Raw genomic sequence first — 24,808 nt, 5'->3', positions numbered from 1 at the left:
CCTCACTGATACCTCTATTTTTATTTCCACAGCCTAATAATATAAACATATCACAGAATCACAGAATTGTAGGGGTTGGAAGGGATCTCCAGAAATCATCGAGTCCAACCCCCCTGCCAAAGCAGGTTCCCTACACAAATGAAAATATGAAAGAATTAAGTGTGGAATCTGTCTTGAGAAGCAGAATATAAGTAATACTCCATAAAATATGCAGTTTCAGGGCTGATATTTCTTCCCCATAACTTCCAACTAGCCAAAGGCAGAGTCCAAACTGAGTCATTCATATGAAGGGACAAACAGCCCTGTACTGGGACATACAGAACGTCCAGAGAGCTGAACATGGACAGCTGAGGAGATTCAGATTTAGTCAGAAGAAAACTTCCATCACGTATTTAATTGCAAAGATTTATTTTGCAGTCTTTGTGCGTGGATATGGCTGATCAAGCACACACAACCCACCAGCAATGCTTGTACAAAGAAAAACCAAGTAATGGTATCTCCCTGAAACTGGAAAACTGAACCTGGCTCCACGTAGCACCACTGACAAACACATGGCCACAGACATGACACATTCAACCAGAAAACCAAACAACATTGGTGATATTTTCTATGTTGTCCTCTTGTTGCTGGAGAAGCTATAGCAGCATAACATTGGAAATAAAAAAAATAATAATTACCAAACAAATTTAACAACACAAAACTCTCTTCAGGGTGAGAGATGAGAAGTTACACAATACCCACACATCTGCAGCTTCCTCAGAAACTTCCACAGCCCCAGGCAGAGGAGACAGCAGCCACTTCCTTAGCCAGCAAGCAGAGCACCTGCACCAGAGTACATCAGGAGGATGGAACGATTTCCAACTGAGCCATGGGCTGGAGCAAAGGGCAGAGGAGAGGCAACCGCTGTCCTTGTCTGCAGTCACCGTCTGCAGAAAGTGTGCATATGGAGTGTGTCTATCTGGGCTATGGCAAGAGAGAGGCAAGGGGGACACAACCCCTACTGTTAATAATGCACAATCCCCCGAGCTGCAATATGAAATTCTATTGAACATCCTTTGGTCAACATGTTTATAGCTGGGCTCCAGATGCAACTTTAAACAATAGTAAGATAATTTTATCCTGTTGCAGAAGCCCAACTGAACTGCTCTATTAGGCCAACATGATATTTTATTGAAGTTATCTGGTAGGCATTATTTGTTGATAATGTTGCTGTAATGCACATCAATGAATAGCACTGAGTGCTACATTTTTCTAATTTTGACAATAATAATGGATTCTAGTCCAGCCACCTCATCTCAGTAAGATCACATCATTTCATGTCAGTAGCCCTAATTGCAAAATAATTTTCAACCTGAATGAGAGGGTCTGAACTTGCCAGTCTTGCTCTACAGGCAGTAGAAGAATTTCTTCTGGAAATGGTCTGTAGGGATAGCTTTCAAGTTCATTTTTTACCTAGCCACCACTTAGAAAGCCTCACGTAACACGTGGGTAGGCAATAAGAGCCACCAAAAGAAGACATATCCATTTCTTAGGTATACAACTTTAGAAGGGGTTATTGAAGACACCTTTCTTCATTTTTCTCCATAGTATTTGATTAGCTTCTGTATCTCATAATCAGTTGGTATAGCCCTGATACACTCAGTTTCTTAAAAGTAGCACCAGTATCATAAATCTGAATCTTCAGTCGTAACTCTCTTCCTTACGTGTATCTTTTTTTTCTGTCTGACTTGTTGCTGAATCTCTAGCCTGATAAAATAGGATAAATCCAGGCATAAAGTCTTAGAACAATTTTCTTTTGTTACCCAGTGGTGAAATTGCCCTATTAGGTAATCTATGCTTACGGTGTGTGCAGCAAATATATCACAAATAAATAAATCACAGTATACCCTATACATCATTTAGAAGTAATAGCTATCAGGATCTTTGATCTTAATTTACAGTATGAAACAAAACAATAAGCAGCTTAGTAGTCAGGGAAGTCTGAACAGAATAAATACTAGAAAGCAATTATCCATTTATTTCTTGCTCTATATATGAATATATGTATAGTCATATACATTTATATTTTGGATATATATGAGTATATATATATATATATATTTAATCCCAAATTTATGAATTTGGACATTAGTAAATGTAACTTACGGAAGCAGCTGGCTCTACCTAAATGCTGCACTTGCTTCTTGTGCCATACTCCTTACTGAGAGCAGCACTAAGACTTACTGACTTTTCATATGAAACTACAGCTATTCAGTTGCTTATTTACACCCTTAGCATCCAAGTTACTTAAAGAGAAAAGAAAAACCATTATCATAATTACAAACTGGAAATAAGAGTTTGTTAAAAATATCCTAATGAAAGGCAATGGATCACCTACCACTTGGCAACCTGCTGAGTCTTGCTATCATGACATTACACAGATCTTAAGTCCAGTTTTAAGAGCATTAAGTAGCTTAGAAGCTTATAAACATGGAGAAGGTCCAGAGCTTAAGAATTGAGCCCAAATTAATGTCTAAATAAGAAATAGATTTCCAAGTTCCTTTGGAAATTTGAGTGTTAAGAAATGGTGTTTATTGGGTCTTAGAGAAATTTTGGCTCCTAAGACTTGTTTTAAAAGGAACTTGAAAGAGAGGAATTGGTTATCATTTTACACAAACAGAGAATAATTAAAAAAAAAGCCAAACCCAAAGAAAAATTAACAACAAAAAACACCCTTGGGAAACTTGGTATTTGGTTTTCTTTTCAATGCTACACCCTACAACTACTATCAAAGTTCTTTCCCTTCAATATGAGGGTTAGATTTCCTTTCATACTAAAAATTCTAGAAACAGTCTTATAAAAATATGTATATGTATCTCACAGAAATGCAGTGCCAGCAAACTCAGAAACTATAAGAAAATCATAGATCATGATTTGCAGATCAGATAAAGAAACCCATCAGGCCCTGTAGCTTCCCAGTCACGAATAGCTGGGAGGTCTTCATAAGAAGCAGAGAAAAGCCAAAATAGCTGGAGAAGGACTGGAAGGTTGGAGGAGCATCACCTGTCTTCTTTTTCCTCACTTCTCATGTGTAGACTTACCAACTGGGAGCAAGGAAAGCTGGTCCCATTTCAGGTTGGCTCGTGTTGATTCCTAGCAACCCTATCCTTACTAGCACTCCTTCCCATTCATCTCCTGCCAGGTGCACACACACCTCACCATCAACACACAACAGTGCCTGGCCAACTACTGCTCCCCACTGCCAGTATGCTACATTCCTCCACCCCACTACTTCGCAGGTGTCCAAGAAAACTCTGGCTCTTATTTAAACAGCTGCTGCTACTCTGCCTCCAAGTTCCCCTACATCTCCCTAGCTGCTAACGAGTTCACCTGTACTCACTTTAAAACATATTTGAGGAGGAAGTAGTTCATGTTGTCACATTAAAAATACAATTACTATAAACATACTCAATGAAAAGAACGTATTTTCCCTCCAGCCACACCAAAAGAACATCCCTGTTTTACACAATTGCATGTTTTGTTTCCCCATTGTCCACTGAAGAAGTGAAGTTTGATTCTTGCTCAGCACTTGATTTCCTATCTTCTGGGTAATGGTTCATTTCTTGCATTTCCAAGGAGACTTTATTTCTTTTGGCAAATGCATGGCTGATCTCACTCAATGTCTTGTTCTTAGTTTCAGGCAGGACAAAAAACAGGTAGGTTGCTCCTGCAAAGCAGATGGCAGCAAACACGAGGAAGCAGTAGTTCTGTAAACCGCTCTGTGAACAGAAAACAAGTGAGATATGGTCATTGCATGCATCAAGGCAAAAAAAAGTCGTAAGAAAATTAACATCAGAAATGGAGTGAAAGTCCAAGTGGGCGGTGTGGAGCAATTTTTAAGCAAGTACTGTAAGTGCTGGCATTCACTGCAAGTCAGAGAGCCTTAGAAGTTCATAAAAATGCATGAATCTGCAGCTCTTCCAGCACCAGTGGCCCAAAGACGGAGCAACAGGCTGCAGGCAGAGGTGCTGGAAGGCACCAGGTTGGGTCTGGTGTGCACTAGCAGCAGGGGGAAGCAGGGCTTCTGCTGCCTGCACAGCTTGACCCAGCCTTGCACTTGTGCAGTACTGCTGGAGATAAGGCAGGTTTTTCACCAGGCTGCTCTGAATACAACCTCTCAATTTCTAGGTACAAAAAGAAGTCATGCTTTTGTGATATCTTGCAGCTGTACATGACAGACGAGAAACCTGTTATAGCCAGAGGCAGCTGCGTCACAGATGTTACAGCTCTGAGATTTGCAAAATAAACAAGGAGAAAAAAGGCAGACATTTCTATCATTTCCAAGGTTACAAGAGCTTCAAGAAGAAAAAATTCCATAAAATATACTTCTTTCTTGCTAGAGAGGAGTGTAAGAACTATCCCTAATTCCTGAAGAAATTCAAAGGTCCAGGATCCCTATAGTTGTCTTTGAGCTCTTAAAGCAAATGTCTAATGAACATTTTTACTTGCTTTAATTAGCAAGGGCAAAATTAACAAAATGTGGTATCTCCAGATCCACAAATAAGGCATTCTTTCCACTGCCTTGGGTGAGGTCATGAATAGTGAGCATGGGGAGAAATTAATGTCTCAGACTCAATATGAGGTGTTTGAATGGAGAAATCTACACTGGTTAAAACATGTGGCTGTGAATTCCCAGACATATTTACAATTGCCATTAAATATATGTATATGAAATAATCATGACAACACTAAACCATGACATAACACCAACTTTTCTATAAGCTGTATGTCCACCATTTCTATATTATAGGGTAGGTAAGGAATCCTAAGGGGTTATGCAATTCCTGGCACTGGTTTTATGTTTCACTTGCTCAGCATACATAAAATATAGCATGGAAGAAGAATATGAAGTCACGTTGTGGAATGAAGAAGAAAAAAATAAACTTCTCCTGCTTCATGGCTGCCTGGTCACAATGTTTTCCATGGATCATTCATTACCTAGTTCAGCCCCTCTGCTCCAGACTGTAATAGGAAAGGCTTAAAAGTGCATCCTCTGAAACACTGCCTATGGACTCTTGAAATCACTGATACATTTTTTGTTAAATCTTAGAAGCACAAACTCCTGAACAACCTGACAATCACAAGCCAATGAGCACGGATGATGAGGAGGAAAAATATTCTGGAAAGGAAACTGATATGGCTTTCAAGCTTGTACAGAGGCAAAAGCAAATGAATTCAGTAGACAGGAAAAAATAACTTCACAGTGCCTCATAACTCATTCTGTCATGTTAAAAAAATCCAAATTTTGCATCTGGCTTCTCTGCATGTGTAATTACTGTTCACTGCAATGGTACGATTCCAATCTAGAATTACGTTTTTCCCATTTTAAGATGTTCATTGAACTAGACTTTCTCCTTGATGCAAATAAACCATTAATGTCCAGTTTTACTTAGCCTGACCACCAGTTCACTGTGCATCTTGGTAATGCTGACACAGGTTTCTCCCAACTTTGTCACTCCTGATTATTTCTTTGCTGACCATTATTTGAATTAGTGTTTATTAACTTCTTTGATTTGTGCTGAAACCTTTTCTAATTGCACTGAACACTGTCATTACTTCACGATTCATTTGCAATTATTTTACATAATATGTTTACGATTACTGGTAATAAACTTGCTGTCCTTAATTTCTGCTTTTCCTTTTACATATAGCCCCCAAAGGCCTCCAGATGAAATTTCACAGAGAACAAGATAAAAAGTATTTTTTCTTATAAATCCTGCAAATGAGTTCTGTAGCAAGAGACCATTACTTTGCACTCTTCATGTGAAGCAGGATGGAGCCCTAATTCCTGGAGAGGAGCACCACAGGGCAATCACAAAATGATTGTAACTTCTCTCATCAGCTAGCGTTCAGTCATAATATTTCTTTAAAGCAGGTTATCATTTTACACACAGAGAAAACACAAACATGTTCACAAGCCTTTGTATCTCAGAGTTCAGCTAATATCTTCTGAATCCATGTCTGCAACAGAAGAATATAAATTACATTACCCATTATAAGCATAAAATCTATCTGCACTGCACACTGATAAAGGAATTTTGGACAGAAGTGCAGGATAAAGCAGAAGGTAAATATCAAATCTTGAATCCTAACTCAGAAGAAACCTTTAATGGGGTATGAAAGGGATACAGCTCAGCCTAGATTTTTAATTCATTTTTATCTTTTTCTGATGTATTCTGAATTGATTGGTGCCAGAGGGAGGAATCAATGGATGGATGAGTATATCTGATGTTCCCGTCAAGAGATGCTGAAGGTAGGGTAGTGCACTGGGAAGAGTGTGAGCACTGAGTTACTGCACACTCATTCTGAGAGGGAAGTCTGTTGGGCTGGAATGGGAATAAAAAACTGAGGAAGAATTTCAATGAAGGCCTTTGGGGCCATGCAAAGTACAGATACTCTGCAATTCTGTGCTCTTAGCCCATTGGGCCTCAAGATCCCCTACTGATATGTGCATTCTTAATGACATATGACTAATGATAACACACATGATAAAATTTGAAAAGCTAAATATTTTTCTATACTTTTGAACATTATTTCACTAATTACATGGAATAGAAGCATGTATTTCCATCTGTTTTCCATTGTTTCTTCATTGTATCCTCTTGCATGAACATCAGATGTTCAAAGTTACCAAATATTTCAGGTGTTTTCCTGAATAACCAGGGCCCCATCTTTTGAAGGCTCTTGAGGCTCATAGTTATTCATTCAGAGTCAAGGTCAGATACACAAATGTCCTTGAAGGACCATGATTTCCATGGGTTATGGAAGTCTGCCTTCCTGGGCTCCCAGCAGAGGGTATGAGAGTCGCAGACCAGATTTTGGCTGCCATCTCTTGAAGAGAGCACCTTGGGTATTCCTAGATAGTCAGTAGGCTACTAAATCTTCTTCAAAGTTGACTTAGAGTGAATTTTTCAAGGATGCCCAAGATATTTTAAAGTTAAGAACAAACTTTTAAACTCATCACCTTCCATTTTTGTACTGCTTTCTAAGGAGGCTATTTAAACTCAATGTTTCTATAAATGTCCTGCCACTTGAATCCTGAATTACTCATTTTTTTATCCTCTTTATATTTCTGCAGCTGATCAAGGCTCTGTATTCTCTGAAAAGTGGGAAATCAGGAAACTATTCATTTAAGACATGCATTTGATTACCACAAAAAGGGGTTAACGTCAAAGCACTTAAACAATTCTGCCAAATCAGATCCCCAGCACGGCAAATCAGACCTGACTCAGACAGTGGCTTGTAGCTCTGTATTTGAGGTGTATGAATAAGGCAGTGCAGCACAGCAACATCTTTTTAAACATAAAGTTTAACATATTCTCAGACTGTACAGGGCTGCTATTGGCATTATGCAAAATGTATAGGCCCAGTCTCTCCTTAAACAATCTCTCCCCAGTCTCTCTTTAAACATAATGGTAAAGAACACTTAATTTTTACCACTGTGACTTCAAATGCTCAGAATGGATGAACAAAAGAGCTTTTTTTTTTTTTTTTCCCCCAAGCTAAAAAGTAAACACAAGCAAATGGAAATCCTAGAATTAAAATTGTAAGATCTCTAGGATTCATAAAACAAACAAACCAACAAGCAACCCAAAAGAAACTCCCCCAGATTTGCTCCTCAGGCAATAGATAGCTATTTACTGATTTAACTCACTTTATAGTAAAAATCAATTTCTAGGCACAACTGCTACACTGAAATTTGGAAAATTTACATTCCTGAGCATATGCAGAAAAGAAATGCACAAATGAACAAATTTACCACAAATGAATCAGATTTAGCAAGTTTACCAAACAAACATTTTTAAAATAGAAGTTCTGACTCCCAGCAAATGTCAGATTTTCTTTCCAAATATGATACCAATGTGATTCCTTCCTACTGAACTACCTTTATAGTCTTTCACTAGTCTTGGAAACATAATCCAGAAACAAACAAATGTGTATCTACACAATGTCTCTCAATTTCCATTTGAGTTTTTATTTATGCACTCTGCCTGATTTCTCCATCAATTGCTGCTGAGTCTTACATAGGCACTTCCTGTTCTCCATTTTTGCTTTCTTATTTGCTTTTGCATTTCATAATAGTGTCATCAATCACAAAATAATTTTCAGTATAGCAGAGTGGGGGCAATTCAAGAAAACACACATAATATCTGCCCTAAAAATTCAATTGCTAGGCTGAAAAAAGCAGGAGAGATTCCTTCAGTACCATCAAAACTTTAAGTGGAAGGCAAACAAACCCCTTTACCTTCCCAGTCACTAAATTCTCAACTTGAAATGTCACTGCATGTTTGGCACTGGCAATGGATGCTTGCATTTGGTGGTTACCATGAAGATTAGAATCAGTAGCAGTCAAATTGGATATTTGAGGTAATGATATCAAAAGTAATGATTTGATGCCTTACTAAAAAAGTTGCCAGCAAAACAGTTATTCATGTGGATGTTTGGCTTTACTTGCTCTTGTTCAAATTCATGTTTGAATGAAAGCAAATGGATGAGAGAATTTGTGTCCTTTACCCCTTGTCCTTGAGATTCAGACATAATTTAAAGTTCCACTGCAGGTGCAGGACAATGAAGAATGACAGAGCTCCTACATGAAATGTATTTCATTAAGTAAAAAATAGAGCAGTTTTCAAAGTCATGTACTTCAATTTCATCCCAAACTCTCATACATTTATTACCTCCTCATAAAGATAACAGATCTTTGTATTCTATGCTTGCAGCAGCTTGCTTCTAATTATGAGCATTTTTTTTCTCATTAACCTCCTGATAGCCTACATTTCATTTTCTTGTCTTTGAGGGGTACTTCAGCCTCTTCCCCATAGATACATACACTGTAGTTTGCATGTCAAATATAAAACAGCTTAAAATAACTTGACAGAGAACCTGCATATAGACTTACCTGTGCATACATTTGTTATTGAAATTTTTGTACTTCTTAACAGAAAAAGTCAATATAAATTATTACACAGTTAGGAAAATCTTTCTAGATGAATGAATAGAAATCTCAAGTGTAAAAATAAGGAAGAAAAAGAGCACAAGTTCAGAAGAGCCTCCAGTAAGAATTCACCAGTATTACTTCTGTATTAAGCATTACTTAAATTAGCTTCTGAAAGGGGGAAAATAAGCACAGACATAAGTCTTTGTATCACAGTAGAAAGCAATGTGAACAAGCTGTGTGACAGCACTACTCCATATTACACTGAGCACCATCTGGATCACATATCAACCATGATATTTTTTCAAGACACTGGGTTCAATGTAAAAATAAAATAAAGTTGAAGTTTACTCAGTCTCAAGCTAGTGATAATTTGTACTTTGCCTCTTTCAGATCTCTCTTTTCTAATATAATAAGTAAAAAGCTTACATATGAAGAATACATATGAAAATTTAAACAGTATTGTCTTTGAGTCCTGTGCTTAAAAAGCCATCTAGTAAAAACTTTCACTATTTCAGGAATATGACCTTCCACACTGCCATCTGCTTTACTCTTGTCACCTCAGTAGTTGCCTCTGCCTTTCAGCATCAGTATCTGAAGCACCAGTCCTGACCTCCTACACCAGATGATCAGTTTTTCATTTATTATTGAAGCCTGCCCCACATCTAGTGACTTATCCACAGTAAAAAAGCACAGCCCTTTCCATTGCCAGTGAGCCAGAAAGGAGCTGCAGAGGTTGTTTCTGACAGTATCTGACAGTTGCTTGTTTCCCCAACCTGAAGTATAAGCACTCAACCATAACTTAAGACTTATATGCAAGCCTTTGATAAGTTGTGAGCGTTCATCTCTCAGATCTACAACACAATATATATTTGCTTATCAACGTGCCTCAATCTACAGTTACAAAGAAACAGCACAAAAAAAAGTACATGATGGTAGATAAATACAAATATTATGACTTTGTAAAAACAATGTTTTTTATAACCAGAAAAACACTCAAACTGCACAGTGATTTTATTAGCCCCTGCAAAAATGAGATATTCTATGCTATTGCTCAATCAAATGGCTGCAGAACACCATGCAGCTTGTAGAAGTATTGCCGCAGAGTTGCTGCAAAAATGCTGCAAGAGAATGAGAAATGTTACCTATTTTGAGACAATGCAAGCTTCTCTTGGGGCAGAAGTAAAAGGGGAAAAATCACCGCAGTCCTCAAGGACTGTGCATAGGCCTGGAAAGATGGAAAGATGATAAATGAATCCCATTCAAGTTCTCTTTCTTTTTTCTAAGCAGCTGCAGCAGCAGCAAAGTTCTTCTTTGTCATTTAGACAGGGATCTACATCATTTTCTAGTACAACCATGTGAAGAGATTTGAAGACCTCCATCAGTTGCTTCCCCAGCATTTCTAAATATTTCAAACTCTATCTTTCCTTGCTGTAGGCACGCAACCTCACAGTACCACAGGCAAAAGCCAAACACAACTGAGGAGCAGTCATCTTTGCACCTAGTGGACCTGTAAGCACATCTGAATACTCCTCTGTGATCCCTGGTAACTCCTCTTCCCCCATCTTCTTATCTTTAGTCCTTTAACATACATATTACAAAGCAGTTAGCATGGGGTATTAAAAGAATCAAGTAGGAAACATCAAGTACATTTATGGCAGATAAAAATGACTGTTTTGTTTCATTCCTCTCTGGCTTACTTCTGTTTCCACTGCGTTACTGGGAAAGGAAAGTGTGTTCTACAGTGTAAATTAGTATATCCATTGAAAGATTCCAATTTCAATAAAATATACAGAGATATTTTAATAAGTATCTTTTGAATAAGCACTCCATATACGCCATGACCTTAGCACCTTAAAAAAGAGACTCTGCAGTCTTCCTTCTAAAATGGGAAATTATTATGACAGAAAACTTCTGCAGCAGAATATTGCTTTCCATGTAGTCTTTAAATGCCCCATAACATTCTAAGAGAAGAAACTGAAAAATGAAATAAGAATGCATCAGAATATTATGAAAAGAGCATAGTCAGTCCTAAAATTAACTGCTAATTCTTAGTAATTCTTTGTATTTTTACAATGCTTTAGAAAAACAACACTAGATAACATGTGATTTAATATCCTGCTGACCTATCTTGGTACAGAAGGCTGCTACTGCAATCATTTGTGAAGACTAACAGCTGAACACTTGCTGAACACCACCAGAGCTTTTCAAGCATTTTTCTTCTGCTGTGGTTTGTTGTCCCATCTGCTAGCTTCAGCCCATCGCATCTATTTCCACACACATAAACACTCGTATTTCTTGTTTACTATGTTGCCCTGTCCTTCACTGTCCAGACCTCCTTAGCATAGCTATTCCTACCAGCTATCACTCACTCTTTACAACATATTCTTGAATAACAGTCTCGAGAGAAGTCAGGAAAGGTCTCAGATTTTCTATCCAGCAGCATAAAGTAGAACTGCAGATTTAGAGAGGTGATGCCAAAAATGCCCACAAGTAATAATTTTGAGTCTGGTTACATTAATAGGTTTGTGCCTGTATCTACCTGTGTGTGTAGAAGAGTTGGGTTTTATTCATCTGAGTGTCTGGGAAATAGTTTCTGTTTACAGATGTACCAGTGAGAAAGAGAGCAGGAGACTCATGGGCAAGCATGTTTGTATTACATTATTTAACCATCCATCACTCCTCTGTTTAAGAAGTTATTCATTAACTCAAGGACTGGAATAAATATCACACAGAAGGATGAGCTCTTTATGGCTCGTGAAGAACTTACGGAAATGCCAACACCTGAAATACATTTACTTGTGCTTGTCAGTCAACAGTTAAATACCTATCAAAACCTTCACTCTCTTCTGTTCAGCAGATTAAACAATTTGCAACAAAGCATCCGATAGGTGGAGGGTGAAACCAGTTAAATTTAATACAGAAGTAGATGCAATTTTATATTTATCACTGTATAACTAACTGATAAATTTGAGAGTGACATCAAACCTTCAGTGATAATTCAGAATTGCAAACACGAAACACACACCAGTGCAATTAGAAAATAGAGATGCAAAAGTCAATCAGTCAGTTTGAATGCTGGTAGTTAAAGACAAAAAGGAATGCACGACTTCCTCTGGTCAGGTTTGTCGGTGGTTGTTTTTTGTTTTTTTGGTTTTTTTTTTTTTGCAATGAATCACTACTGCCACAGGGAAAATGATCTGTTTCCTTTTATTATCCATAAAAGAGAGAATATATTAAGCAGCAATGAGCTTGCAGAAGGATGACTAATATAACCTTGAAAGCCTTCAGGTTAGAGATCCCTCAAATTTTCCTGCTCAAGTTGTTATGAAATTCATAGAGTTTCCTTTGATAAGTCAGAGAAGTTTAACACCTTCTAATCCTTTTGACATAAAGAAAATAACCGATCTTTTCTCTGTCTTCTATCATTCACAGTCAGTCTTTCCTACCTCACATTTTTTTTCCAGGTGGAATCATTTTAGTTTTGCTTTCTTTCACATAATCGCCATGTTTCCTGTTTTCTCTTCTAATTCTCTCCATTTTTCAAGATTATGCAACTCAAAGCATCATTATGTTATTCCTATGATTCCCTCATAATTTGCAGGGAAAGAGCAATTGGTGCTGTCAGCTCACTGCTTTGGATTTGGGATTTTGCCACCATAAACTACAGCAGTGGCTACTGATGTAAAACACACACACACAAGAAAAAAAAAGCTGAAAAGAGCCTTCTGAGCCACTTGCTGTGTACAATTAATGAGACACTTCCTCTTAAGGAGGCTTCAACATCAATAAAATCATGGAAAGCCAGGCACACAGATGTGTGAAGATGTGAACATCTTTAGGCGTTTTTTTTAAATTACTTTTTAAAAGCCAAAATCTCTGTAATATGGAAACATAATTTTATTCATTAAAACTAAACTGGTAATCCCGTAAACACATAAAGGGAATTTTTTATGATGCAAAATCGTAGATTTCCCAAGGCAATAGCAAACTTCGTATGGATGCATACTGAAACACTCACAAAGCATTAACGTGCATGTGAAAGAAACAGAAAATGCAGTTTGCCTTTATATTTGTATTTACTGAGATCCTTTTTAAATATAAGACCTGTTGAGGGGGTTTGCAGAACAAAAAGGTTACATTAGAGGGAGAATCCTGAGCTGAGTGAATTCATGCTGATGCTGATGACTAAGGTGAAGTTTTCAAAAACACGTCAGATTTGTCTAATTGTTTCTTTGCTGAATTTGGTAGATGTTCCAATGACCTCAATGGGAAATTAATGACAACTCTACCTGCTTTTGAATATCACACCTGAGAAGTCTGAACCAGCTCCTTTGTCTGAGCTAAAAAAAACTGGTGGAGAATACTCACAGATTTCACTAAGCATTAAAACAAACCTAAACGCTTACAGCTCAGAGCGGTGGAACTGAAGTTAATGTTAACAGTAGCACAGTTTGGAAGGATGACAGCATTTATACTCATGTTAACTTTTGAAGGTGATCCAAGTCATCAAAATGATTAAAGCCATTTTCCTCTTAAAAGAAATTTTAAATTGTGTCAAATGTAGACCAAGGGGCAGATTTTATAATTCTTTCAAGTTCTCCCATAAATTCTTTCAGACAGATAATTCCAAACAGAACTACTTAATTAAAGCAGTTTCACTCTCAAATGATAGTTACCTTACACAGGCTTAGAGTAAGAAATAATTTTACAATATCTGCAAATACTGGTGCACAGTACTGCATATAACAATGCATCATATAATTTTCAGTTTTAAGAAGTCACACACAGCAGTAACACCTTCTTTGTATTTATTCACCAATGAGACTATTCACCAAATAAGAATTCTCAAAGCATACAATAAAGCTGAAGATGGATCATTATGGCTGCAGATGACAAGGACGGTGTGACTTATGGACACAGCCATCACATCAGATTGCACTGCTACAGTACTCCTGTTGGTAATTTGCCATTTAGGGTTGTTCACTGCTATACTGCTATTAATTTTTTCAGAGGACAATTTTTCCTGAGACATTCAGATGATACATGGGTAGCACAATTAAAATGCATCATAAACATAGTAGGAATTTCATTCACTTCAATGAAAAGACATTTACTATTACCAGAAAATTACTTATATCATAAGAACTATAGCGCATCAAAGATCAAGCATGTTAAGTACCTGAATGAAAGGGAAGAGCAGTCCGACTGCAAAGTTGCAGAGCCAGTTGACTGTCCCAGCTACCATGAATGCAGCCGGCCTCTGAGACTGCTGGAAAAACTCTCCTGTGAGGACAAACGGGATCCCACCTGGAACAGGGTCCAAGAAGGTGGTGGTTTTAGTAAATGTCCTCTGCCAACGCTTTCTTTAATAACAGAGGCAAACACACTTTGTGTTGCACATTTCATCAGCAAGCATTTTTGAGCGGATAATACGATTTATCAAAACCATATTTTAGAGGAATGTGACGTTTTGTTGTTTAATGCCACTGCATCTTAGTGACAGGAAACGGAGAATTCACACAACTTCCAGAGTGCCACGTGATGAGCTGGTTATTAGAACAAGAATCACCATTTCTACTAAAATGCTTGAAATTCTGAAATTTGAGAAATATTCCAAAATACTTTTAGGCATTAAAAACTAGAAAGATGGCTCTGAAGAGATTAAATAATATTTTTGGATAGTTATTGCCCACTTAATTTTAGTAATAAAAAAGCAAAGCATTTGCTGCTCTGTAGGCACATTTTTCATTGATGTTTATTTAACACGTTTACTAGTTGGCACTTCTGGCAAGGTCTATTCTTCCCATCACCCAAGGACTCTGACCTCCATAATACCAAGCTCTGCAGAATAGTACATTTGTCACTCGTGTTTCCTTCCACTTAGACAGTGGGCTATTTTGTACAGCACTGGCATGTTGTTGGCCTGACAATAACCCTTGGGGAACAGCTGTCTAGTGCTGAAAGTCCTGATTTTTCTTTGGTTTCTTTCATTTTTAGTAGGATATTTCTATAGAAATATCACTGTTTTCATAGAATAAAACATGAATTCTAATTGCTAAGTGGATACTTATTACAGTTAATTAGACACGTCTGCTTGCAGGATTATTTTGTAGCAGTTTGGAAAAAATGTTAATCTCATTACATTAGTCATGTTTTCAATAATCTGTTGCTACCAATTCCTAACTCAAGAAACTCATGTCTGCCTTTGTTATTATGCCTCATTTTCTGCATTACCACTTAGCTTATCAGGCAAGATCATAGAATCCTTAGAGTTGGAAGGGACCTCTGAAGGCCATGTAGTTTGACTCCCCTGCAATGAACAGGGACATCGCAGCCAGATTAGGCCACCAGGGCTTTATCCTGCCTCGCTTTCAAAGTCTCCAGGGATGGGGCATCAACCACATCTCTCCAGGCAACCTGCTCCAGTGCCTCACCACCCTCATTGTCAAATATCTTCTCCTTATACCTAACCTAAATCTCCTCTCTTAGAGTTTGAAACCATTTCCCCTTGTTCTGTCACCACAGACCCTGTTAAAGAATCTGTCCTCTAAGATCCATTGCTCATCCCTTATGTAATTCCTTTAGCTGTTTTAGGCATTTTAACTAGCTAATATGAACAATCAAAATCAGGTGAATTTCAGGAAAATTGGGTTGATCAGGACACATTTTCTCTCAAAAACTCCTATGACAATCCTCTTTCCAAAATACACATAATTTAAGGTGAAAACATTATAGAAGACTTTGTACACACACTGGATCTTCCTCTTACATGCTTTTGTTTCATCTGTGTGCTTATTTTTTGTTCTACTCTTTGAATTCAGACTGCATATTCCCTTCCCAAAGGACAGCTGTGAACACATGGAAGTGCTGTATGGTGATGCATTGTCATAAAGCCCCTTGTGCTCAGAGCCACTGCACTTAAACATGTGCACTAGAAACTGTTCTATCAAGTATCAGATAGTGACTTGTAAATACAGAACAGGATATGCAGTTGACACATTCTCAGATATTCCTCCATTTCAGATCTTTCATACTCAGAGACCATGATCATGTGCATAAAAGGAAGGCAAAGTAATGCAGAAAAAAGTTAGATTATACAGTATAGGCAGCGCCCCATCATCAACTTTGACTTTTTGTGAGAATATCTTTACAACTGTAGCAAACTCAACTTTTTGTTCCAAAGACTGTCAGTATAAATTACACATACAGAAGTACAGAGCAAATAAATATTTATTCCTATTTTATACATAGGAAACAGAAACACTAAGTGTTTGGGTCATCTGTGCCCCAGTTTAAAAGTCTTTCCACAAGTCACAAGTGGTATCCAAATTCTTCAACCAAAAAAGTGACCACTGCCAATAGTACTTTGACTGTGTAGAACAAATATCCAAACAGGCATAACTCACTGAAATGATGTATCAGTCCTCTGTGGTTTACAGCGCCTATTTTGTCATGTACTTGTGATTGGGGTTCAAATCCTATACTATGGCAGGCAAAATAACAATCACATCTGTCCTGCCAGTACCTGGTTTAGGTCTCAAATGTCACACGAGGGAGTGGTTTGCCAGTGCACCTGCCTCTCACAGTGAAGAACTGAATGACTGGATACATAGAAACCATGGAAGTTATTCATTTATGATCATTTATTCTGGCGTGCCTTTGCTGTAGGATAGTCTCCAGAGGTGTTACCGTTCTTGTCAGTATAATAAAAATGCTGTTCTGGATCCATTTGAGAAAATACACATTGTACAAGAGAGGAAAAAAGCCAGAGGCAAAAATGAAAAAAAAAAAAAAAAAAAAAGTTCAGGACAGAAACATATCAGAAAGAATAAATGTTGTGGAAATAAAAATGCATAAGCATTGTTAGTAAAAAAAGGTTCCTTGAAATTCAGATAGTAGTATTTGGATACATATTAATAATCACTGCAGATTATTATTAGTCCTGCTTATCACAAAAGCTCTTCAATCTAATTTGAAAATTAATCAATTAATCTCGTGATGGTAAAAACAGCATATTGAAAAGTCTAAAAAAAAAAAATAATAATAATTTAGCAGTTCCTTGGAGCTCTCAAATGTCTACAGCATAAAAAGAGGAAAGGTGCACAAACCCTCAGGCAGAGCAAATCCTCAGATTTTCTCATGGCATAGACAAGAATTCCACAGCATCACAAAGCAGAGAAAGCCAGGTTATATAGAAGGATGACTTAAGAGAAATATATGAAAAAATCAAGGAGCCTGAAAAGTAATTGGTGAATTAACTGAAAAACAGGACAGGCCTAAAGACAAATGAAAAAGTGGATGAAAGTAGATCATAGTTGTATATTGCTACATGCCAGGAAGAGCAGAAACTTGACCTTACTAGGATGTAGAGCAGGGGATATGAAAGCCTACCAAGAACCATTTCACTCCTTAGTGGAGTGAAATGAATAGAGAAATTATGATAAGCTGAAGGAAAAATGTAAATCCTTAAGACGCCAACAGTGAAGGCACCTGAAATCAGCTAAATTCATAACCCCAAGCATCCACCCTTCACCAGCCATTTCAAGGTGCAGAGCTACTCAAAGATCTTTTTTCCCCTTTTTCTCTTTGAGAAAAAAATTCAAGCGCGTGACTTGGAAGAAAGCTGCAATATGCTTTAAACTGGTCAAGCCATTTTGTAGAATGTGTCACTACTGTCTCTGATGCAGGTTTGATCCTCATTCTCTATCTTTACAGAATCTCAGGATTTTCCACACTGTTTTTTGAGTGATTTAGTCATCACAACAATATGTCATCTTACCAACCGCTCCTTACAGTTAGTTTCAGTGTAAGATACCCAATGAATTAATTGATCCGTGCTGGCTGCTGTTCAATGGTTGCTTGGAAACCAGAGCCAAAAGCAGGCTAACCAATCCACTGTCTTTTTGAAACAGTCTTTAAATGTTTTGTCATGAGTGTTGCAGCCTCATAAGCTTAAATTTGGTTAAATGGCTTCATCATAAAGCTAAATGGTATTCTTCCTCATGGGTGATGAATCTGGAAATAGTGTTTCCATTAGGAGAATTTCCAAGCATTTTTCAGTGGAACAGCATTATTTTAGCACTGATCAAAAAATGAAAACATATATTATGACTTCCCGTAAAACTTCAGCAAAATAGGTTCTCAACATTAACTTAGAGGAGTAATGCATTGACCACGATACTTACAGCAATTCATTTCTTATACATTCCTGTTTTCAGCATTACAGCGAACATAATGGAAGAAGCTCTTGACATATTACAGTGCCACTAAAGATTTTTCCACCTGTTAACATGGTACTTCTATTGGAAATTGCACATTGCTATTGCAAGCCTTGTATACCAATGATCTGCTTAATGAAATTATACTAAGCCTATATGACAGAATTTGATATGCACCAAAACACTTATATCTGTGCATTTTACTCATTTTCTTCCATAATTAGTGCAGTTACACATAGATTCAATGCCACTTGATGGCAAACATCCAGAGTCTCAACCAAATAGACTATTGCATATGAAACTGGAATGATAGAACAGAAATAATATTCTTGCTGTACCAGCTAGAGATTTTCAAATATATATTTACATTTGCATGAGTATCAATACGCTTTCCTTTCAAAATATTAAATGGACATATCGACTGCAGTTACAAAAAAATACTGATTAGCAAGAGTTATTTGTTTCAGCACAAAAGTCTAAACACAGAAAATGTGAAAACTGAAGGAAATACAAAGATCCTAATTTTGTCTCTATGCAGCACCTAACTGGTACTTGGTCCTAGTTATATACATGATTTATGAAATAAGACTGTTGAGAGAATGACTGCCTAGTACAGGACAGGGAGACTTATTAGGTTGGTAAACTGCCTCTAGAAGCAATGGAAACTGCATCCCTCAAGGCAGGGAAGAGAAAGGAACTCCAAGTTCTCTGCTCATCTCTTAGCACAGGCTCAAGGCACAGTCCCATGTGTTCAGTCCCAGCTGGCAGCTCCACAAAAACTGTGGGGTTTCCAGCTCCACAACTCAAGAGACAGCTGAATGCCTTCCCAATAGGAGGGCTTGAAATCCTGGAAAGCCTGATTAGGGCAAGACCTGCCAGATCTTCCAGCCCTGCACTGTGAGATAAGGAGTCTTCAAGATGAGATGTTTTGACAGAACAGGCAAGCATTTTGCAACAATGTTCTGTTTTGCTAAAAGATGTCTGTGTAGCTCTAGATCAGATCAAGCCAAATAGCTTTTGACCACAAGGCATGGACTGATATAACCTAATAGGGCTGGAAAACAGAATAATAGCTCAATGACAGGCTTCAGTGTGTGCAGTTCAACTGGGAGAAGACAATTCTGGAGGACTGCTATGTGGGAGAGGCAAAGGAAGTGAGACAAACCTCCTGGAGGAAAGCCACTGGCAAAGAAACCCAATATTCTTCAGAAAGACAGCAAAAGGATGTTAGCCTGCACCCAAGCCTTAGCTGCCAAAAAACTAAAAACTCAAACAGATGCACCTGAAAGATATACTACAGGAGATCTGCTGGTGAGGCACCCAGCACAACCAGCAAGTGCTTTCTGTCCCTGTGAGCCTATAGATAGAACATATTGATTTTTACAGAGATTCTGTGTGGCTGCCAGATTATTTTAAGTTGCACATTCTACTTAAAATTGTTGCACGTTCTACTTGGTGGAACAATATACTCCTCCTTCCCAATAAAGGTGTTACATTTTCAGGCAGGACAACTGCCTTGCTAGCTAATCCTGATTAGAGAACTGGGAGCAGAATGTGTGATAGAGGTGGGCTGACTCACAGCTTCATGCCACAGTCTCTCTTAAATGTCCCCAGCTCTCCACAGGAGAACTGTTGATCTACAGAGTTAAGGAAAACAGGCACTTGGATTGTATAAAACAGTACAGTTGGTTAACAACGTTAATTTGTACCATCTGAAGAGCTGGAGCTCTTCTGTTTGGATTAAAGGCCACGTGAACAAAGGATGTTTAAAGCTTCATCAGTCTAAGACAAACCAGCAATGCAAACCATATAACCAAATTAGAAAACATAAAAAATACAGAATCTGGCAAAAACTAATAATATAGTAACAAGTACCTCACAGTTATTAACATTCTTGCTTGTAATATAATGCTGTGTGGAAAAGGCTTTTGCATTTAATAAGTAATGTTTGGTTTAGCATCTATAAATCTGCTATTCCAACAGCCTACAGAAAATCAGTCTGGCAGGCATTTGGGTCTTTGCTGGTGCAAGGTAAACCACATCACTTTCGATCAATTAAAGTAACAAAGCAACCAAGTACAACACGAAAACATACTGATATACTCTGCTGCAACATCACTGGTTTAAAAAAAATCTCAGATCTCAATTATTGACACTAACATGTATGACATACAGCAGTAAGGCCATTGACAAAGAGAAACGACATAATATTCCTTCTATGTTCATTTCAGTAATTATTTTTAATTCATGTAATTTTTCAGTGCAAATGACCTGGTGTATTCCCTTATCTGAACCATCTGATAATTTCTTCTTCAGTGAAGTTCTTCCCCTCTTGAATAATAATTAATGCATTTTCTCTTAATTTTTTAGTTCTGTAAGGCATTGTTCTTAAGCAGAATTTTATGAGCACCCATTTACTGACTGAATCATTTTTATCTCAAAAAACTGTTTAATGAAGGCAAAATGCATACTACATAATTGAAGAGCCCAAGTAAATTGGGTCTTTTTAAGACAGTTTCTTCTACTTGAGTTACATCTTCTTTCAAATGCAGCTCTGCTCTTGGAAGCCCAAGTACTAATTTTTCATAGCTTTTCCTTTTCCCTATTTCCCAAATACTATGAACTCAGCCAGTTTTAACAGTATGATCTTTTAATGAAACCTAGATCTGAAAACCAAGAGCAGAATGCAGTTTTTTACACTGATCTCTACCTCATTTAAGCCTAACACTCACCTTTGAGTCTGCTTGCTCTTCCAGCACAAAATGTCCACTATCTGTCATAAGGTCATTTACCAAAATGATTAAAGTAGACAATTTCTCTACTATTCTGGTTTATTATATTCCGGTCTTCCTAATCTGAAGACTTCTGAATATGCTCAATACAAGCCATTTTTCACTGCATATTATTGCACCATGGTGAGAAAGACTGTAAAATCAGTCATGAAGCCCTATCTGCCTGTACTGACCCAAGTGCACCTCATTTTCAACACTGAGTAGAGCATCTTTACACATTTTTTCCTGCTCCTTTTGTAGGTTTATATTTTAGTGTTATCTGAAGATACCTCTTTCATATCAATTATTTGTTGTTACTTTGGTCTTGAGCACTTTGAACAAATTGATGTTCCTGTTCTACTGGAAAAGCTTTAGAGACTGAATGAAAAGTAGTGAGTGGTAACACACATGAAAACAGGCTAGATGATCATATAGTCTTCTTGATCTTAATTTCTATTAAGCAGTAGTTGATGGGTTTTGTTTGTTTGTTTGTTTCTTGTTTTTGTAGAGCCAATCTTTGCTTTTTTATTGTAATAGAACTGACAGTCCAGACATGAGCCATTCTGCCAACTGATGCACAAATCCGAAGAATATATATATTTTTTAGTGTTTTGCTTATACTTTTATTTTGCTTAGGGTCATTTTTGCACATATGTATTGGTTTTCTTGTGTTATTTTTTTTTTTCATGATGTGAAAGCCTAGAACTTAGTGCAGTATTTATCATGAAATACTTGGAAAATGAAGATCAACATTACATTTCTACTGCAGTACTAGCAACATTTCTTTTTTCTTCACCATAATAATTCTCCATAACTATTAAAAAAAATACAATTCAAAAATACACTCAACTTTTAGCTGCCTGTAAATAGCCTTTTAAACATTTGTTGTATTTTCAGACACATTTATCATATCAGAATCTTAATTATAGCCTGACTTCCTATTCTTCTGTTTGAACATGAAGAAAAAAAATTCTTTATTGAGCTATGACTAAGAGTCTTTATGATATTATTCATTCTATAATTATTCTCAGTATCATTAAAATGATAATCAGATCCTGATTAAAATTACTTCTGTTAATATAAATTTATTTTTTAAAAATGATCTTTAGAAAAGGAGTTTTTACTTTAAGGAGTGTAGAGAACTGTCATGTTTTCGTTCACTGTAGGGACAGTAGTATCAAGGAAATGCTTGAAATAAAGCCTCATGAGATACAGGACAAAAAAGACAAAAGCCCGTCAAGTCGAGGCTTTTGGCTTCTGTAATAATCTACTGGGGAGGGGGGAGGGGGGAGGAGAGACATCAGGTATGATTTCTCTGTGTTGAATTCAAGCTAATGGCCCATTAGCACAAAATGCTGCTTGTTGTGAGCCTGTGCAAGCTAAAACAAACTCAAAAACTCAGTATGGCATGTCAGGCTTTTCTCACGAAATGTTTTAACAAACAGATTAATCATAATAGAAGTACACAATTATGTCACTGCAAAGCTGTGTTCCTCCTGAAGGATCCCAAGAGTTAGAATGCTGTACATGATCAGAGAAGTTGGGGCAGAAGAGTCTCTCCTTGTCCCTCCTGTTTAAGATGAGTAACAGACATTTTTCACTGTTTATATTTTCTGAGAAATTTTGAAGTCTTTAGAATGTGGTGTCTCAGACACCACCAATTAAATAATTCAGCTGTTGCTGCAGCTGCTACTGTTTCTGACTGTAGAAAGTTTATGAAGAGTAGTAGACATGTAGTTACTGTGCCCAGTAGCAAATAGCATTATCTGTTTTCAACCATACAGAAAGTCAAATGAATAGAGCCTAAAGATGTCTTTTCTTTACAAGTATTGACTCGAAAAATGACAGTAACAGTTTTGTTGCAGTGAGAGATTTGAAGCTGTCTGATGAAGTGGAATCGTTCAGAAGGAAGAGAGTCTTAAAAGCTGAAAAGATCTGGACAAAACCTTCACCTTTTTCAGCCAGTGCCTCACATTGCTAGCCTAATGTGAGGCCAGCTAATAGCCCTAGAACACTTCAAACTCTACTTTTGAAATTATGCAGCAGTTGACTATAGCTTTATGATGCTAATATTAGTGGTAATACAGGTGAACAGCAGAACTACACAGGCAATCTCAACTGCTGTACCACTTGGACTGCAGGATGAGACCAAATAAATGCAAAAAAAGTTCAAGATAGTTCCAGGTGTGATAATGTTTATGTGTTCATATGAGCCCCAATATTTACTTGTATACATACATTAGAGTATGATTTATTTTTTTTCAACAGAATGGAAGAACATCAGCAGAACCAAAAGTTTCCTTTCATCCAAACCTTCATTAAACCTTCCCAAACCTCAAACCTTAGGCTTGAATTCCCCTTACAGGGGAAGCAAGGGGATGAATAATGCAGTACATTTAGTGCTAGCTTTGACAAATACTTTGCAGACAGTTTGGTGAGTGGACAGGAAACACCTCCCAGTTGTCAAAGCCAAGATAGCCGTTTTCAGCACAACTGAATGTTCCCCACAAAAGTGGAGTTTCCGATGCAGGATGGATAGATAGCATCTGGAGATTCCAAAGAAAAAGCTATCAAAAGCTATCAAGCTATGTTTGATATAATCCTTGATCATGCATTTGACCTTCTGAACTATTTTTTCCCCTGCAAGATTCCCACTGCTGTAACCTTCAGTATTTTGGTCTTGCTACTAAGACCCACTGTCTGATCTGTAGAGCAACTTCTCATTGTTATACAAAACTCGTGAACATTTGCATTTAAATGTTGGCCATGGAGCTTAGCAGAAAGTAGATGAAATGAACTAAGTACTTTCCTTTTGTGTGCATTGCATCTGCTTATAAGGAAAGTAAAATATTTTTATTGTCTTGCAGTTACTAGTTCTAATTTATTAGTTCTACATGTGCTGTTCTACATATTTATTAGTTTTCACTTTTATAAATATAAATATTTTATACTTAATTCACAGAAGAAAAAGGCTTTTTTGATTAAATACCTATATAGCTTGTAAATCACGAATTTTAAAGCCTTCAGTATTTTTTACTAGGCTTTCCATTTCTACTCCCCACTAATCTGAATCATGTACATAAACTACTTACGTAACATTTGAATAAATCAGTTTTTTTTATGAAGTCCTAGAGCACATGGATGCATTTTTTCAGCAGTAAACTTCTTAAGATTTGGAGTTGTGAGCCATCAGCATGTAATTAGCTATCATTCAGGCAAACCTGATAGCTCAGGTAAAAGGAGTGCTCTCAAGTGTCAAAGTGTTGATTTTTTGAAAGCTTCAATTAAAATAATTTTTAAATCTATTGTTAAAAGGAGGAAGTTAATAAGTTTGCCTGCTGCTAAGAACTCCATGCGTCATCTCCAGCATTTCCAACAGATAGATACCTTAAGAATACTAGAGGATCATTTTACTTCAGAACTTCCACTAATTGTAAAGATTTAAATTACTTATGTAATAGAACTGTTAAAAAGTACACGCTTACTTTACACTGATCTCTATAGGAAGAAGTATTCAAGCAAAACAAATATCCCAAATATGTGTTGAAAGACACTGTCTTTAATATAATCAGGGGACACGTAATTTTACCCTCTCCAAAATTCAGTGGTGATGCAACCATGCTGAAAGCAATTCTGTTATATCTTTTCCTTAACAGCTCAAAAACTCTGTTTGCTGAAAGGCAACGAAAGGACAAGTTATTACGTGAAGCCCTTCAACTTCTCATTCTTTTATCCCCTTGATTTACTAGCAGTAAGTTGAAAATTCTCCTTCCTCAAGTGTAGGCAGTAGCTTTTTCCATTGCTAAATGGGGAAGGATTGGTAAATCAGATCTCCTGTTGCT

At 37.2% G+C, this 24,808-nt stretch overlaps 1 protein-coding gene across 1 annotated transcript in view; it reads right to left on the bottom strand.

The window, feature by feature from the left end:
* Window positions 1–391: 391 nt before the first annotated feature.
* The window catches only part of SLC2A9 (solute carrier family 2 member 9), an 86,067-nt gene continuing 61,650 nt past the window's right edge, over window positions 392–24,808 (bottom strand). The window contains exons 11-12 of the mRNA XM_042871686.1: window positions 14,157–14,284; window positions 392–3,758 (exon numbers count right to left, since the gene is read on the bottom strand). Coding sequence (XP_042727620.1) covers window positions 3,501–3,758; window positions 14,157–14,284 — 386 coding nt within the window. The 3' untranslated portion in view covers window positions 392–3,500. The remainder of the gene's footprint in view (window positions 3,759–14,156; window positions 14,285–24,808) is intronic.

The sequence above is a fragment of the Lagopus leucura genome, unplaced genomic scaffold (genome assembly GCF_019238085.1).
Source record: "Lagopus leucura isolate 7727_CA_CO unplaced genomic scaffold, USGS_WTPT01 Super-Scaffold_100004, whole genome shotgun sequence".
Lineage (NCBI taxonomy): Eukaryota > Metazoa > Chordata > Aves > Galliformes > Phasianidae > Lagopus > Lagopus leucura.
The sequence above is the reverse complement of the archived record's forward strand: the minus strand, read 5'-3'. Positions and strand labels throughout refer to the sequence as shown.